At 39.5% G+C, this 19,111-nt stretch overlaps 1 protein-coding gene across 4 annotated transcripts in view; it reads left to right on the top strand.

Moving 5' to 3' along the window:
- The window catches only part of Zir (dedicator of cytokinesis), a 375,809-nt gene that overhangs the window by 25,373 nt on the left and 331,325 nt on the right, over positions 1–19,111 (top strand). For 2 of the 4 annotated variants that reach the window (XR_011237051.1, XR_011237052.1), the window contains exons 27-40: positions 1,393–1,527; positions 2,649–2,795; positions 3,510–3,668; positions 3,952–4,128; positions 5,264–5,437; positions 5,988–6,118; positions 6,367–6,538; positions 6,962–7,142; positions 8,373–8,504; positions 10,819–10,880; positions 12,012–12,128; positions 13,643–13,731; positions 15,851–15,997; positions 17,361–17,453. Coding sequence is in view for 2 of the 4 variants with exons in the window: in XM_069500474.1 (XP_069356575.1) it covers positions 1,393–1,527; positions 2,649–2,795; positions 3,510–3,668; positions 3,952–4,128; positions 5,264–5,437; positions 5,988–6,118; positions 6,367–6,538; positions 6,962–7,142; positions 8,373–8,504; positions 10,819–10,880; positions 12,012–12,128; positions 13,643–13,731; positions 15,851–15,997; positions 17,361–17,400 (1,863 nt within the window). In the remaining 2 variants the exon portion in view is untranslated. Of the gene's footprint in view, positions 1–1,392; positions 1,528–2,648; positions 2,796–3,509; positions 3,669–3,951; positions 4,129–5,263; positions 5,438–5,987; positions 6,119–6,366; positions 6,539–6,961; positions 7,143–8,372; positions 8,505–10,818; positions 10,881–12,011; positions 12,129–13,642; positions 13,732–15,850; positions 15,998–17,360; positions 18,301–19,111 lie in introns of those variants that run through there. The other 2 variants (XM_069500474.1, XM_069500466.1) reach the window with 1 other exon arrangement.

Here is a 19,111-nt window from a genome sequence, read left to right as displayed (position 1 = left end):
TATGTATACACTTGACAATATAATTAATTATTTGATAGCTAGCCCATATTGACATTGTTCTGAGGAGGTTTTAAGTGTTCTGATTGATTTATGTATTATTTAATTTATTATTGTGACATTATATACATACATTTTCTTTTATATACATACATTATATACATACATTTACATATATTTTCTTTTTTGTAAAATAAGCAAATTTAAAATAATAATAATTACATAAAATAATTCTAATATAGTATTGCATGCCTTAGTATATAAGGTATTTGGCTGTACCACAATTTATGACTAAGAACCATTGTAAACCCAAATAAGCAATAAATAATTTGATTTGATCTGTACTTGACAGGATCTTAGCAGACAGTACTAGGCTGATTCGCGCACTGCGGAATTAATTCCGCACCGGATTTTAAAACGCACCGCAACTCATCGCACCGTGGTGCGCGCTAGCTCTTGTCAGTTTTTCAATAAAATCTATCTTTGCAAGTTCTAATTTAGCGATCATTTAATTTATTTTATTTATTTATTTTAATTTTATTTCGATTTAATGAACAGTGAACATTTTACACCACACTTTTAGACCAAAGCACTAGATAAAAACCGAGACTGGTGTTTGCAATTTGCAGCCCAAATAGACCCTAGTCTGTGCTAGGGCTGACAAAGATCTTTGACCGTACATGATTTATATATTTTTAGGTGGGTACCTCCTTATTAGGTGTTGGTTAACCTTTTATACAAAAACATTTATTCAAAACATTCATACTTACTAGCATTCATACAAACCTGTGCCTTTTTATTTTATTTTAAACTAGATGATGCCCGCGACTTCGTCGGCATGGATTTAGGTTTTTTGAAATCCCGTGGGAACTCTTTATTTCTCCGGGATGAAAAGTAGCATATGTCCTTCCCCGGGATATAAGCTAACTCTGTGTTAAATTTCATCAAAATCGTTTGAACGGTTGGGCCGTGAAAAGCTAGCAGACAGACAGACAGACACACTTTGGCATTTATAATATAATTATGGATTACCATTTATGTACTTTCTTCTTTAAATAAAAGAATTTAGTTTTTAGGGTAAAAATTTTAATTTTAATAAATCCATACTAATATTATAAATGCGAAAGTGTGTCTGTCTGTCTGTCTGTCTGCTAGCCTTTGACGGCCCATCCGTTCAACCGATTTCGACGAAATTTGGTACACATATAGCTTGCATCCCGGGGAAGGACATAGGCTACTTTTTATCCCGGAAAATCAAAGAGTTCCCACGGGATTTTTGAAAAACCTAATTCCACGCAGACGAAGTCGCGGGCATCAGCTGGTGAATAAATAAATTTGTTAATGTGTAAATGTTAATATTAATTGTTATTTGGTAAATGAAGAGCTCTTCCACAGTCATGCAGTGGTCTAGAAGGGGGTCAACAGGCGTGCAGCGGCGCTCTGGCGGTTCTGCTGCGCGCGCTGCAACGGAACCAGAGCGCCGCTGTACTGCAGCACATGTTCGCCACGGTCCGAGCTTTGATATTGAAGGTACGTCTGAAATATCCTTACAGTTTGTATTTCCAGACTGTGGTTCTTCTCGAACTATTTTCGATGGTTTCGATATTGTTCTGTGTGGGGGACTGCTGACGCCTAGCGTTTTGCCATGTTGGCTTTTTTGTGAAACTTAGCGCGGTCGAGCAGTTAGTTGTTCCTCGACCAAAGTTTATTCAAAGAAATTATTAAAGCAGTAATGAGTTGGTGAACTTTTGTGCTATTTCATATTAAGTTAACTTGGAGCAAAAATCTCAAATGTTGTGTTCACTTGTCATCGATATACATATCAGTATATGTTATAGTTAGTATGTCATGTGGTATATGTAGAATAATATGTAGTATATTGTAAGTGTTCCTTATTATTAAATAAATAAATAAATATAAATATTTACCCCGATAGACTGACAAGGGAACACAGTGCTATTGATTGGTAAGCGTCTCTAATTTAGAGCACGTAGCCACCACCGTCTCATAAACTGGTGACCCCGACGTGATTTGAACACGCAACCTTCTGATATGTTCCTTCAATTTTTACCTACCAATAAGGACCTTCAATTATTTTTTTAGTATTAACAGGAAAGTTAAATTTTTTCCATTTGTTTGGAACTTTTTCCATGTTGTTTTCTACTTTAATGGAAATTATCTTGGTAATAAAATAGGTCCGTGTCGTTTGACAACCTGGAGCTCTATTGCCTGCAATTCTTCCGTCCAACAGTAATCTTGGGAATGAGAATTGGGTTAATGTTCAAACAAAAGTAAGTACATACTTTCTCGATAAGATGTAAACATGTAAACATGCTCTTTTTCAGCTATTCCAGGTAATTTTAGCATCCTCCTGTATATCCATTTCGCAAACAACATCTGAAAGTTTGGGCATTTTACGTGAGACGTCAAATGTACGAGATATTGTCAGAGTGAACTAGAATGTGGGAACTCTCGGTATGATCCTGAATCGACAATATGCGAAATATTAGGCTAAATCAAAGAAAAATAGGGCTTCTTTAGGGCTACTAGGGTCAAATGCACTAACATTTGACGCCTGCCAGTGACGCCGAAGCCTCTACGTTTTGTTAGAAGTTCCCTAACGGTTGTGAACTGTGGTATTTGTTTTCCAGCTGGGATGGTCGTGGTGTTCAGAAGAAGCCGGTCCGGGCACGTGCCGCGTACTGTTGCGGCACTGTGCGGCGCTGTGTGCTAGCACACGAGCGCACGCGGCCGCCGCGCTCTATGCTCTTATGCGGCACCATTATCATCTCGGGAACGTGAGTAGAAGCGGGAGAAAAAATAGCCTTATCTAAAGAATTTCACCTCACATTTATTTCACAAAAAATATTTTAATCAAATCAAGCATATTTTATAATACACTAGCTTATTTAGAGCACTAAAGATTTATGTACTTAGTTGACAGCTATTTTTATAACCTAAATTAGTCATCTTTAAAAGTACTAAATGAATAGGTGACGAACATCTGCAATTGCATTAATATTAGTTAAATTTTATAATAAAAATGCGGCAACGCTGTGATGATCAACAGTGGTGATATTATTATCAGCGATTCTATTAAATTGGTAAGTGAATAACATCAATGATTATTGTTGGCCGCATAAATTAAAGGAATTCGTTGACGCCCACAGCGATCTGTCACACAAAACAATTACGATAATGATCAAATTTACGATTCTCAAGAGATCGAAGCTAACAATAATTAATAATTTGCACTATCTAGAGATATTGCTTAATAATATTTGTTAACTTAATATGTAGAGCACTAAACTTTCACTCTTACATCAACTTCTTTAGCAATAACTAGCATAATTACCTATATTTTTCATTTTAAATTTTTGCTTATTCCCGCGTTTGGCAATTGAAATTTTTGCTTATTCCCGCGACTTCGAAGTCGCGGGAATAAGCAAAAATTTCAAATGCCAGGTCGATGATTAATAAATTATCGACTTACGCTGAAATTGTCTTTGCAGAATTTCAGCCGAGTAAAGATGCAAGTGACAATGTCCCTGTCATCCCTCGTGGGCACTTCCACCACGTTCAGCGAGGAGTCTCTGCGGCGCGCGCTGAAGACTGTGCTGATGTACGCCGAGCACGATCAGGACTTGCAGGACACCAACTTTCCTGAACAGGTGATTTTTGTAAAAAATAATTTTTTTGTAAGGCTTTCTGGAGAGATTTCTTTATTCTTCTGTTAATAAATTCCATGTAAACCAGTCCCTAATCTGGTCAGCGAGATTTCTTGGAGAAATTGAATTAAAATTAAATAGCAAGTCAAGAAACTCCTAGTATTCTACTAAATTATAAATATGAGCTGTGTAACATTTCCTGCCTCCTCCTTATCCCTACCGTACCGTAGCTTCTTTGTTAATCCGTCAATTTCAACATATTAAAATGTAGATTATCTTCCCACAGGTAAAAGACCTGGTATTCAACCTCCACATGATCCTGAGCGACACGGTCAAGATGAAGGAGTTCCAGGAGGACCCAGAAATGTTGCTAGACCTCATGCATCGCATAGCGCGCGGCTACCAGCACAGCCCGGACTTACGGCTGACTTGGCTCAGCAACATGGCCCAGAAACATATGGAGGTCAGTACTCTAGCTCAAGATGACCCTTAACTTGAAGAGCTTCTGCTAGCCCTCTTGTACCGCATGGTGGTTACCAACACCACCTGGATTTACGACTTTCAATCAAAGCGTGTAGACTTTTTGCTGGACGTTTAGCACTTTAGCATACTAGACATTCTAGGAGACTAGACAATATAGCCTACATACTACTACTACTTTTTTTTTTTAATTTTCATAAAAAGAATATTAGCCATATTAAAATGACTAATATTCCCCTTTCCTCTCAAATTAAGCGTCAGGCTTGTGCTAGGAGTAGGTACGACAATAGTGCAACGGGCGGGGTTTGAACCGTCGACCTTTCGGTTTTCAGTCCACTCCTATACCGGTTGAGCTATTGAGGCTCTTAGATCACTTTAAATCTTATATGCTTGAGTTGGTACTCCTACGATTTCTAAAGCACACTGCGAACTATCGAAGCTATGGAGAGAGTGCCTGCCTGATATTCTCAGCGATTTTTTTGCCCAAAGTTTAGTATTGTGTATATAAACAGAGCTAACAACGACAAGAACAAAGTACTTATCGGATGCGAAGTCTTAGGCTGAGGTCTATTGAGTTCACTTTGCTGAGGCTTAAGCTCGATTGAACTGAAACTTAAGTCTGAGCAAAGTCAAAGTGCGCTATAGATCTTAGCTTCATTATAACTATATTGCATAACTGAGTAGGCTCCTGCGGTGTGGGAGGGTAGCAGGTTGTCACAGGTTGACGAATCACTGAGCTCTCGCGGCACGTATCACGTTACGTTATGCGTTTATACCTGTACCCGTAGTACAAGATTTTACGTCTCACCAAACGAAACCAAATTCGAGAGTCGAAATACTTCCGCGTTACAGTAAAATGGACCTAAACGGCCTTGAATTGAAGTCAAATATTCAATGCCACTGATTTTAATTTCGCAATGTTTCCGCTTGGAGCGCTGGCTGTAGACTTTGTAGACAAACTTGAGCTTTAAAACAAGGCATTTAAGATCCAGTTTGATGTAACGCGGAAGTATTTCGACTCTCGAATTTGGTTTGGTTTGGTGAGACGTAAAATCTTGTACTACGGGTACTGTAGTACTTTATAGATAGAAAATATTAGCGGAACATCTTAATTCCAGCGATCGAACCACCTAGAAGCCGGCATGTGTCTAGTACACGGCGCCGCGTTGGTGGCGGAACAACTGCGGTCGGGCGGGCGCGGCGCCGCGTTGCTGCAAAAGGTGACTCACAACGCTCTCGACGAGAGCTGTGCCGACCCGCTGCATCACCACCTCACCGCGAATGAGTTGCAGGTAACATCATCATGATCAACCCATTACCGGTTCACTACAGAGCACGGGTCTCCTCTCAATATGAGAAGGGTTTTGGCGTATTAATAGTCTATCACACTGGCCAAATGCGGATTGGCAGACTTCAACACGCCAAGCGAGGGAAAATCTTAAAATGTATAAACAAGATAGTATTAACAATAAGCAATCGAAAAATGTTAATTTTCATTTTAAAGATTCCACTTTTTAAATCTTTTCTACAAATATCCAAAACGCATGATACCGTAGCCGCCATGTTAATTCCGTCTGTGACGTCACATGGATTGAAATTGTAATGTATTTCACTAAGGAAACACCGTTGTTTGCCAATCCGTGTGACGTCACGACAGCTCATGAACGTAAAAAGATGGCGGGTAGCGTATTCGTAACGAAATTTGACATGTAAAATTTAAATGCATTTTTATTGCACTTATCGATCGAATAAATTTTTTGTAAATTTTTTGATAGTTTATTATGACTTTAGGATCAAGTTAAGACACTTTTCAAAAAAGGGTAAAATACCGTATTGGTACAGGCCCTGCTCGAGCACGCGGCCGGCGAGCTGATGACGGCCGGCATGTACGAGACCGTGAACGAGGTGTACAAGGTGCTCATACCCATCGCGGAGGACAACCGCGACTACAAGAAGCTGGCCAATATACACGGGTATGGTGTTTGTTTCCTCTTCACTCCAGCTTGTTACTGAGTTTTTATTCAGTTACTAGCTGATGCCCGTTCGCGTGGATCAAGATTTTTAAAATCCCGCGGGAAAAGTAGCCTATGTCACTCTCCAGGTCCACTATATCCATTCAAAAAACCACGTCAATCAAAAATCTTAAAAAAGCTATAGAAGACATGCGCCATTCAGGTTTCTACTAATGCCATCTAGTTTTGAATAAGTGATAAAATTCCAGCAAACTGAACGAGGCGTTCACCCGTATCGAGCAATTGCACGGCAAGCGTATATTCGGCACATATTTCCGCGTGTCGTTCTACGGTGCCAGGTTCGGCGACTTGGACGGCGAGGAGTTCGTCTATAAGGAGCACGCGCTCACCAAGCTACCCGAGATCTTCAGCAGACTTGAGGTGAGTTTGACCAAGCGTTTAGTCTTTAAGAAATTCCTAAAGATATAGTGGCAATGTATAGTGGTGTGTATAGTACAGTGACAGCTATAATGTCACGATCGCAGTCACCTCTGATTGGTTACAATGCATTGTTGCAACAAGATCCAACCACAACAATTAAAATTGTAATGAATTTATGCAGGTTTTACGAAATCGACCCATTGATCTCAAAATAGTAGCTGGAGGTAGATGAAGAACCGAAAGATTGAAGAACTGATGACCAACCCCAATATTGCAATTGGGTTTTATTAGCAGTGTTTTATATTAGACAATGTTTAAATCTGTAGCTGTCTCTCTTTTACAATATGAAAGAAAAGTGACAACAACAGATTTTAACATTTTGTAAACGTTTATTTGACTAAAAACTTTTCTATTTTATTGTAGAACTTCTACGGGCAGCGTTTCGGCACGGAGAACGTAGTAATCATCAAGGACTCTAATTTAGTGGACGTGAGCTCATTGGACCCAGATAAGGCGTATATACAGATCACATACGTCGAGCCGTACTTCGAGCCGCACGAGCTACGCACCAGACTCACGCACTACGAACGCAACTATAACATCAGTAAGTACAGTACGCGGCCGAAAGTGACGAACATCGGCCTTTAGAATGACATTTCATCTTTGTAAAGCGTTGTCTCTGTCATTCATATGACGCTTTGTCAGTCTCAACGACCGAGACAGTGCTCTACAAATCTGCTTTCTCCTTCTAAAGATCGATCTGTATTTTTTCTCCCACTTGCTCAGAAATTAGTTTGTACGGAAGCTGTACGTCTCGAAAGCCGATCTGGACTCCAGTCTCTACGCGTACATCCATTCGCCTTACAAGTTATAACATGGCCGCGTCGCCTGTGTGCTATCACAGATAAAATACCAGATATGCAACTGTCAAGATGTATTTGTACGTGAGATCTTGACAAACAACGTGAAGTGAGGTTATGTTGACTCAAGTATTTTAAGCACAGATATGTCCAGATTTGCAACTAGCGTGGCCCCCTCAGTCCCTCTCGCTCAAGCAGATTTTCTTACTTGTGAAATGACATTCCTTCTACACTTCACGTTGTTTGTCAAATACTCACGTACAAATACATTTTGACAAACAAAAAAAAGTGGCCACGGTGATAAGGACAAAGCATAATCATTTTGTCACGTTCTAACAAGAGCTTAAATGCATTTAGCTATCTCGCTTTAATAGTAAGTGTCACAATAGGACTACTTCTAACAGTCCTTATTTTGAGATTTTATGGCAATAATTGTTTTTTTTTTTGTTTTTGAAATTATTGTGCAATGGTAAGTTGCAGTATACTAGGCTACAATAGCCGAAGCGAACGTAATATAGAAGGAATAACATTTCACAAGTAAGAAAATCTGCTTGAGCGAGAGGGACTGAGGGGGCCACGCTAGTTGCAAATCTGGACATATCTGTGCTTAAAATACTTGAGTCAACATAACCTCACTTCACGTTGTTTGTCAAGATCTCACGTACAAATACATCTTGACAGTTGCATATCTGGTATTTTATCTGTGATAGCACACATAGGCGACGCGGCCATGTTATAACTTGTAAGGCGAATGGATGTACGCGTAGAGACTGGAGCGAGCCTCTGCTTGAGCGAGAGGGACTGAGGGCGTCACGCTAGTTGCACATCTGTATATATCTGTGGTTTTTGTGTTGGAAATCTGTCAAAATGACAAATTTTTCCGGTTGTGATACCGGCCCTTAGTCTATTTACTCCCAACATACAGAAGACCCTTACGAGCATGAGACGTGAAAAATATGTTGATTTCCTTACAGAGCGTTTCATGTACGCGACGCCGTTCACGGCGGGGGGCAGGGCTCACGGGGAGTTGGGCGAGCAGTGCAAGCGGAAGACGCTGCTGACCACCGCGCACCACTTCCCTTACGTCAAGACTAGGATACAGGTAGGTTTTCCCGTCCCGACAGGTAACTGACGTGGAAACTGTATATATATAACTGTTATATTTTCTCTGCCCAATACAAAGGCGACCAAGGACATTAACTTAATGATAAATAATGATATGTTAAAAGTGGAGGAGACCACCGTGTTCCTGGGAATCACGTTAGATGCAAAGCTTCAATGGAACGCCCATATATCAACACTTGCTGGTAAACTCAGCTCTGCTGCTTATGCTGTTAGAAAGATTCGACAGGTAACTGACGTGGAAACTGCAAAAATTGTGTATTTTGCCTATTTCCACAGTATTATGTCTTACGGAGTCTTGCTGTGGGGTAAAGCGGCAGATATTGGGAAAATATTCGTATTACAAAAAAGGGCAATACGTGCAATTTATAATTTAAAACCGCGCGATTCCCTACGAGAGATATTTAAGGAAATAGGTATTCTTACAGTAGCTTCCCAATATATTTACAATAATATAATTTTTGTACGACAAAACATTCACAGTTACAAAAAAATCAGTGATCTCCATGATAGGCAAACTAGAAACAAAAATAAGCTAGCTACTCCTGCGCTCCGCCTCTGGAAGGTGCGAAAGTCATTTGTGGGAATGAGTGTAATATTTTATAATAAAATTCCACAAGCAATTTTAGACTTGCCTTTACACAAGTTTAAAAAATGTGTTAAAAGTATGCTTCTAAAAAAAGCATATTATACAGTCGCAGACTATGTAAACGATAAAAAAGCTTGGATTTGACTCGCTCCAGCAATGCACGAGGCTGCAATGGCTTGTATAGTACGGTAAAATAACATTGTAAATTGAAAAATTAAAAAGAGCAACCGCCGAGTTTCTGGCTGGTTCTTCTCGGTAGGAACGGCATTCCGAACAAGTGGTAAATTAAAACTACCTGACTATTCATAAGCACTTTTAAAAAGTTTACATGAATAAAAAAACATTCTATTCTATTTTTAATTGTATGAAATTCAAAGTCTTCTCCTTATTCCGATCCATTAAACCGCTGCGCGATTGCGGGAGAATGACAGCTACAATGTCAAGATTGCAATCATCTCTGATTGGTTAACGCTCGCTCCCTATTGGCTACAATGCATTGTTGCAACAAGAATCGCACAAATTCAGCCAATCAGAACAATTGAGATTGTAATAATGATTGATGCAGGTTTTAGACAATCGCCCTACAGATACACATAATGCAAAACAAAAACTGGCGAGCTCAAATACCAAATGAATTATAATGTCCTGTGTGACCTTAATTGGTGATTATTGGTGAAAATGTCATGTTACGTGTCAGCAAACACATGGCACAGGAGACCTGGCTTTCAACCGCCCAATTAATTATGTGTTATGCGCCACAGACACGCATTCGGGTTTATGTCAGACATTTATTTTATTTTATTTTAGATTAATTTTACTGTAATTCCATGCAATTCGGCTGGGAAAATCGCCGCCTCTATACACGTACAGTCGTACACTATCTATAGGAGCTAAGTAAGTGCGATGGTTTTCTCGGTTGAAATGCATGGAAAGCCGTACCGTATTAGTTAAGTATTTGTGATCTTTTTGTCTTCATGCTCTGTTTTTTGTTGTGTTTTTTTTTGTTTTGTTTATGTACGTTTGTCTGGTGTTGTTCTGTTTTGTACTGTGCGCTATGGTCCCAAATAAAAGGTTATTTATTTATTTATTTATTTATTTATTTATTTATGTTATTATAATTTTAAAATAGAACTAAAGATTTAGGATCGCGAAATGACAAAAAACTGTGTTAGACTGTTTAATTTTTCCTGTAAAGTTTACATGAAACCCAATTGTGTAAGAAAAACGTATTCATCGTAATCGTCAACAAATTCTGCCATTTGATTGGCTGTGAAAAAATGTAAACAGCGAATCAACCAATCAAAGGGCAGAATTTTTTGAAGCTTAAAAATCTCAAATGTAACGTCAATGGCACCGATTCCGTTGTCTTTCTCTAAACTAAATTTAGAGTATCTGCATCCTTTTCTTTTTAACAATGCTAAAAAGGGACAGAACATGAACTTTACATTTAAAGACTAAATTTTAGTGCACGCTACAAATTTAAACAGTGGGCTCGCGACTGTGCGCTAAAATCACGGGTTTTACCATCTAAAAATAAAATGTATAACTGTCAAACTGCGTTTGTCCTTTTCATATTACATTAGTAAGAAGACGAATACTCTAAAATTAGTTTGTGCTCAGAATCAGTACCAATACCTACGGAATTTTATTGTTAAGTGAGTCATTGAAATTTTTGTTTAATTTTGTCAAGGTTTTTTTTTTAAAGGTAGTGCAGCGTACTCAAATATTACTGACACCCGTCGAGGTAGCCATTGAAGATATACAGAAAAAGGTTTGTATTATATTTTTTTGTTCTCCCACATGCTCGGAAATTGTTTCATTATTATTAAAAAAAACCTCTTTTGTGTACGTACGCACGGCAGCAATTTCCAACATAACAATAATACATTTTTTAAGTTGTATAATCGTCATGATCAACCCATCGCCGGCTCACTACAGAGCACGGGTCTCCTCTCAGAAAGAAAAGGGTTTGGCCATAGTCTACCACGCTGGCCATGACCGGATTAGTAGAAGTTGTATACCTATTTATTGAAGAAATTTCATTGAACAAAAAAATATTGAGAGCCTCAATAGCTCAACGGTTAAAGTTCCGGACTGAAATCCGAAAGGTCGCCGGTTCAAACCCCAACCGTTGAACTATTGTCGTACTTTCTCCTGGCACAAGCTTCACGCTTAATTGGAGGGGAAAGAGGAATGTTAGTCAAGGGTTATGGCTAATATTCTTTTAAAAGACAAAAAACCGGCCAAGTGCGAGTCAGGCTCGCGCAATGAGGGTTCCGTACTACCGTCGTATTTTTTCGACATTTTGCAGGATAATTTAAAAACTTAAATTAATGATACATAAAAACAAATAAAAATCTGTTTTAGAATGCACATTGCACAGGTGAAGACTTTTCATATGATAGGTAGCATAAGAGACTAGTCCTACATTAAAATATGAACAAGTACAGTACGCGGCAGAAAATAATGTACATCAGCCTTTAGAATAACATTTTGGCTTTGTAGAGCGTTGTCTCTGTCACTCATACCTATCAAACCTATCATCAAAGAGCGTGGATATAAGAGCGTGATACCCCACTTGATATAGTTATCTTACTTTCATAATTGGAAATACTAATTATTAGTTCATGACCACAATTAATATATTATATTATATTTATAATTTTTTTTGTGTGACGTAACCACAAATTCACGGTTTACCTGTCAAATTTCATGATTCTAGGTCAACGGGAAGTACCCTGTAGGTTTCTTGACAGACAGACAACAAAGTGATCCTATAAGGGTTCCGTTTTTCCTTTTGAGGCACGGAACCCTAAAAAAAGACAAAATTATTACACTTTGTTTGGCAAAAGTGTTCATTGTTTCAAGAGGTCCATTATCTACTTAGTCATATATTTTTCAGATCCACGAGCTAGCTGCAGCGACCAGTCAAGAGCCCCCAGACCCTAAAATGTTACAGATGGTTCTGCAGGGATGCATCGGTACTACGGTCAACCAAGGACCCTTGGAATTAGCACAGGTTTGACTCGTAAACAAAGATATTTTGAAACTATTATTCACTAGCTGATGCCCGCGACTTAGTACGCGTGGATTTAGGTTTATAAAAATCCCGTGGGAACTCTTTGATTTTCCGGGATAAAAAGTACCCTAGTAAAAAGTACTCCGGGTCTTTAACTATACCCATGCAAAAAATCACGTCGATCCGTTGGTCCGTTGCGACGTCATTTAAGGACAAACCAACAAACAAACACGCTTTCACATTTATAATAGGGGGTAGGGACAACCCACCACCTCCCATGGCCCCACCAACCTCGCGGTTATATGGGCCGAAACGCGGGGGGGCGCCCGTTCGGTACTTGCTCGGTGGCTCTTTCCCGGGGGCCTTCTTGACTCCCTACAAATTCTTTCTTTCCTGTCCTTGTCCCTAATTGGTCTTTCTCCCCTTTTTGAAATGAAATGAAATGAAATGAAATCATTTAATTTTGCTAAATGTGAGTAGTAAATGATCGTACATATTATATAGATGGTCCTTTCACATTTTGCCATTTATGTATGGCGTGCAAAATATGTGGTACTTACAATAAAAATAAATTTAAGAAAAGAACAAATAGAAATGACCACGACAGTAAAATTTTAAAAACTTATAGTTACATTATCAAAACGTCATAATTCAAAGTAATAATAATTTATGTCAAATCCCACAGTCATCCAAAAAATCCTTAACACTATAGAAACATTGGTTAATTAAATAGTCAAACAATAATACTAATACTTTTTGGGGCAGACGTACACAACACGCAGATCCCCGCGTGCCCCGCGGTCCGGATCCTTCCTCAAACACCCACTGGTCCACGATCACGGTCCGAGCTGTTCCGCCTCTTGCATAATAGGGGGTAGTGATTTGAGCTGGAATGGCGACCTCGCACCGGAAGACGCAGTGTTGGAAGCCCCCCACTAGGTGGACGGACGACATCAGACGAGCCGCAGGGAGCCGCTGGATTCAGGCGGCGCAAGACCGTGGCGTGTGGAAGTCCCTACAAGAGACCCATGTCCAGCAGTGGACGTCTATTGGTTGATAATGATGATGATGATCATTTTTCTGTATTGCATGTAAGTACTATCCAACACACCTAGTTTCTCCTTTCACCAAAGGTTGCCTGGTAGAGATTGCTGTGAGCAATAAGGCCGCCTTTGCATACAATTATTTTTTAGTTTTAGTTTCTGTAATAGTTATGTAATATTTTTTGTGTGCAATAAAGTATTTCTATAGCCTCAATAGCTCAACCGGTATAGGAGTGGACTGAAAACCGAAAGGTCGACGGTTCAAATCCCGCCCGTTGCACTATTGTCGTACCTACTCCTAGCACAAGCTTGACGCTTAATTGGAGAGGAAAGGGGAATATTAGTCATTTAATATGGGTTATATTCTTTAAAAAAAAAAAAAAGCTCTATCTATCTATCTATCTATGATGATGAATTTATTATTTCTGTCGGCAGTTCCCACTGATTGCCTAATTTTTATTTATATCGCAGGTATTTCTGGCGCCGGTGGTGGAGGGAACCCAGCCGCCCACTAGACTTACCAACAAGCTCCGGCTCGCATTCAAAGATTTCTCTAAAAAGTAAATTCAGTACCCGGCAGGAAATATTGTACATCGACCTTTAGAAAGAGATAGCGGTTTTGTAGAGCGTTGTCTCTGTCGTTGAGACCGACAAAACGTCACATGGCTATGAGTGACAGAGTCAACGTTCTACAAAGCCGAAATCTCATTCTAAAGGTCGATGTACAATATTTATTGCCGGCTACTGTAGAAAGGACAATGACAGAATTTCTATTGAACCGTAACCCATTTTATTATATAAAAGTCGTTTACACGTATGCTTTATGCAGCATTTTGTTCCTGTTTTATCACTGATAACTAAACATAGGATTTAACACCTCTAGAACTTGCGGTTTTTCATTAAATCTAAGATTAAATGAAAAACCGCAATTTACCTACAATTGTGAATTTAATAAAAACATCCGCTAGTTTAAAATCACAATGGCCCCGATTCTCTAGTCTCTCTCTAAACTAAATCTAGAGTATCTGCATCCTTTTCTTTTTACTAATGCTAAAAAAGGAACAGAACATGACTTTCACATTTAAAGACTCTAAATTTTAGTGCACAATACAAATTTAAACAGTAGGTTCGCGAGTGCGTGCTAAAATCACGGGTTTTACCATCTAAAAATTAAATTTAGAAATGTCAAACTGCTTCTGTCCTTTTCATATTACAATAGTAAGAAGAGGGTGCGAATACTCTAAAATTAGGTTGTGCTTAGAATCGGTGCCAATTTTTAATTTTAAGTGGTTATTTATTACTAGGATAATTATCATAAATTTATATTGTGTGTAAACTGATGGGTCAAGATCTGGCATTCTCCTTTGGAATGGAGATTATTTTTCTCGTGAGGAAAATCCATCATGGATACCACCGGCCATCCGACATAACCACTGTGCCCCCCCCCCCACAGTGTTTATGTCGGAGTCCTACTGACTAAAAACCTCACGAGGTTCCTTCCCACCGCTGCCGACGGCAGGCTAGTTTTATTCCAGAAAATCAATTGGCACCCCCCGTATTTTTAAAACCTATAGGTATCAACGCAGATGAGGTGTATTCCCAATAGATTTCAACATGGGGTTATTCAAGGGGCGGGCCAACGAATCCTTAAAGAGCCGGCAACGCATTATTATCAGTTCCTCTGGTGCTGCAAATGTTCATGGGCGGCGGTAATCACTTACCATCACGTGACCCGCCTGCTTCCAATCCATCAGCCTGTGTGCGTCCACTGCTGGACATAGGCCTTTCCAAGAGCGCGCCACCAAACACGGTCCTCAGCCTTCCTCATCCACCTGCTCCCCACCATCTTCTTCAGGTCATCGGTCCAGCGGGCTGGAGGTCAGAACACGTCTGCCCCGCCGGCCCGCCTGCTTGTTTGCTCGCTATTTTGATTTAAAACAAGTGGGAATCATCTAGTATTATAACTAGCTTATGCTCCCGACTTCGTCCGCGTGGACTACACAAATTTCAACCCCCTAATTTACCCCCGTAGGGGTTGACTTTTTAAAAATCCTTTCTTAGCGGATGCCTACGTAATAATGGCTATCTGCATGCCAAATTTCAGTCCGATCCGTCCAGTAGTTTGAGCTGTGCGTTGATAGATCAGTCAGTCAGCTTTTCCTTCTATCTAATACTAGCTGCCCCGGCGAACTTCGTACCGCCTAAGTCGATTCTTCTTAGGCAATTTTTAAAATTTTCTCTCCGTAAGAACCATCCCCGTACTTCAAGGAATATTATAAAAAAAAGAATTAGCGAAATCGGTTCAGCTGTTCTCGAGATTTGCGATCAGCAACACATTCAGCGATTCATTTTTATATATAGAGATTATAAGTTTAATATAAATAGACATAGCTCAACGGGTTGCGACGCTGAAGTGGCAATGGGCAGGGCACATAGTTCGTACAACCGATAGACGTTGGGGTCCCAAGGTGCTGGAATGGCGACCTCGCACCGGAAGACGCAGCGTTGGAAGACCTCACACTAGGTGGGCGGACAACATCAGACGAGCCGCAGGGAGCCGCTGGATCCAGCGCGGCGCAAGACCGTGGCGTGTGGAAGTCCCTACAAGAGACCTATGTCCAGCAGTGGACGTCTATTGATTGATGATGATGATAAATGTGTGTGTGTGCGTTTGCGCAGGTGTCACGACGCGTTACGGAAGAACAAGAACCTAATAAGCAGCGAACAGCGCGAGTACCAGCGCGAGCTCGAGCGGAACTTTCAGCGCTTCACGGAGCGTCTCGCGCCGCTCATACACGCCACGCCCTCACACGTCGCACACCTAACGTGAGTATGCGCCTTTATAGGGTTCCGTACCCGAAGGGTGCCAACGGGACCCTATCTCTATAGTCTATACGTCATCTGGGCCTGTCTTTCCATTTTTCCCGTTACCAACAACTTAAGGTTACCCTGCAAGAGACATGTCAAAAACCTCAGAATTAACACCGTACCTCTATACGTTATCTCATCAGAGCACGGGTCTCCTCTTAGAGTGAAAAGGGTTTTGGCCAAAGTCTACCACGCTGGCCATGTGCGGATTGGTAGACTTCACACACCTTTGAGAACATTATGGAGAACTCTCAGGCATGCAGGTTTCCTCACGATGTTTTCCTTCACCGTTAAAGCAAGTGATATTTAATTAATTAAAACGCACATAACTCCGAAAAGTTAGAGGTGCGTGCCCGGATCGTACCCCCGACCTCCGATTAGAAGGCGGACGTCCTAACCACTAGGCTATCACAGCTTTCACAGCACGGGACCCTATTACTAAGGCCGAAATCTATAGAGCGTGCTTCGACTTAAGTCACTGTTAAAAAGAGACAGATTTATGTCAGCTATATAACGCTTTCTCGTTTTAAGCGCATCTTAAGTCTGAGCAAAGTCATAGTGCGCTCTATAGTTCTCACCCTAAGACTCCGGTGTCTGTCCGTCCGTCTGTCTGTCTGTCAGCAGGCTGTATCTCGTGAACCACAATAGGTAGAGACTTGGAATTTTCCCAGAATATGTATTTCTACTGCCGCTATAACAAACAAGTTTCAGAATTGCCGCCACGAAAATTAAAAAATTAAAAAATATTTCTTGTTGGAGTAAAACCACAGAATACTTAGGGCTAGAACACACGCCGCAACTCAAAAGTGATGAAACTGCAACTCGAAAACTTTTGAATTGCATGTCTAAGACAGATTTGTAGAGCGTACTTTGACTTTGCTCAGATTTAAGACACTGCTAAAATGAGACAGCGTCATATTGTTGACATAAATCTATCTCGTTTTAACTGTAACTTACGCGACTTCGTCCGCGTGGATTTAGGTTTTTTAAATCCCGTGTGAACTATTTGATTTTCCGGGATAACAAGTTGTCTATGTCAATTTCCGGGATGCAAGCTACCTCTGTACCAAATTTCATCAAAATCGGTTAAACGGATGAGCCGTGAAAAGCTAGCAGACAGACAGATACACTTTCGCATTTATAATATTAGTATGGATTAGTATGGATTTCAGAATTGCCGCCACGAGAATAAAAAAAAATCTTGTTGGAGTAAAACCACATAATTCTTAGGGCTAGAACACACGACGCAACTCTAAAGTGATGAAACTGTAACTCGAAAACTTTTCAATTGCATTGTCCTTTAACTCTATTTTTCTTACAGAAACGGCTTGAGCAAAATCGACTACAAATTACAAGCTTAATAAGAATCACTGTATAGCGGTAGAAGACTCCATGACAAAGAACCAAAATAGTAGTTATTACCAGTTCTCAAGATGTAGGTTGTTTATTTGTAGATTTGTATGTAATGTCAGAATCTAAATAATTTTAAATACATATCAAAAATTGCGGAACCGGCAGGATTCGAACCTGCGTCTTCTGGGTATCGCGCCCGACGCCTTTGACTACTAGGCCACGGTTTTGCTTACTGGCAGTGACGAAATTTGTGATATGTACGTTCACTCAGTACTAAGCGACTTAATGCCATCTAGTAGCGACACTTTGCAGTTGAAGCCTGCCGAATTGTATTTAAAATTATTTAGAAATTTCCTTGAAGTGTAGATAAAAACACTATAATAAAAATTATTTTAAAAAAATGTCAGAATCTATTATTGCATTTATTCTGTAGTACTTAATTATATTAAGAAACAATATGTATAAAATAAAACATTACAAACTTCATATCTACTACTTAAGCCGGTAGTCTAGTACTAATAAAAATATACACACAGCTTTAATCGTTATACAATTTCTCTTATACATTTTGACGTGTAATTTGTCTAATGTATAATGTGTAAAATTTCAATAATTCTGACTATAACTGTATTCTTTAATATTTTAGTAAAAGCATATTATACGTGTACCTTCTCTACTATTAATTATATAAACATTTACCTTATATTTTAAGTGGTGTAACACTCAATTTAGTTTGAAAAGCAAGTCCAAATCACTAAAAGTATGCAATAGTTTTTAATACCATTGTTCCTAATCTTTTCAGCTAAGATCCTAAACAGTGACATTTTTTTTTAATTAACACTCATACATTTATGTGCAATTTTTATACCCACCTAGATAAGATTTATCAATAAATAATTTTTAAGTGATATTTGCTTTTCTTTTTAAATCCTTTTGATCTCATCGTCTCAACACATTGCCGAGCTAGTAGCTGAGCATGGGTCTACTTTCAGAATGAGACCCTGTATCACCCTGGCCAAGTAGGTACTGATAAGCATATTTCAAAGAATTTAAAGAAGTATGCATCATGCATGCAGAAATCCATAATATGGGTTGATGATGAATTAATACTGGTTGGACTCCTAAAATGTTGAATCCACGAATCTATACTAAAACCGGATTTAGTACTTAAGGATATCACCGAAAGAAAAATAGACTCTATAACATTGTGATAAAAGTTATTTTCCTATGACATAATCAACTGGAGAAAACATGCCGAGCGAGAGCCACAAATCTGTACAACGGTGTCCCACTCGCACGATAGAGTAACCATGATTTTGGGTTTTACATAACAGACTCCAAAAAAATGTAAATTTAAGAAATATAAAGGGCAAAAAAGCAAGTCAGCAGCAGATTTCTCTATCACTGTTTTTCCAAGGCTAAAACTTGTGGGGCTTGACCACGCTGGAAATGGTAAGGTATACATCAACTGGTCACGACTACGAGGGTGTGCAACGCGGCGTATCTCGCAAAGTTTGTTTTGCGTCAGCGATCTGCCACGTGTGAGTACGTCGTGAAGATTGGACATTGGCTTTTGGAGCGTTAATTAATCGGCATCATCACAATGTACCTACCGTTCGAGAAATTGGAGGGTATTAGTAACTACAAATATCTGGAAATTCAACAAGCGCCACATCTTGATCATAGATAAATTATGGTCATGTATTGAAGGTACAGAGC

This window comes from Maniola hyperantus, chromosome 1 (assembly GCF_902806685.2).
Source record: "Maniola hyperantus chromosome 1, iAphHyp1.2, whole genome shotgun sequence".
NCBI classification, from domain to species: domain Eukaryota; kingdom Metazoa; phylum Arthropoda; class Insecta; order Lepidoptera; family Nymphalidae; genus Maniola; species Maniola hyperantus.
Note: the sequence above shows the minus strand (reverse complement) of the source record. Positions and strands in the feature narration are given on the sequence as shown.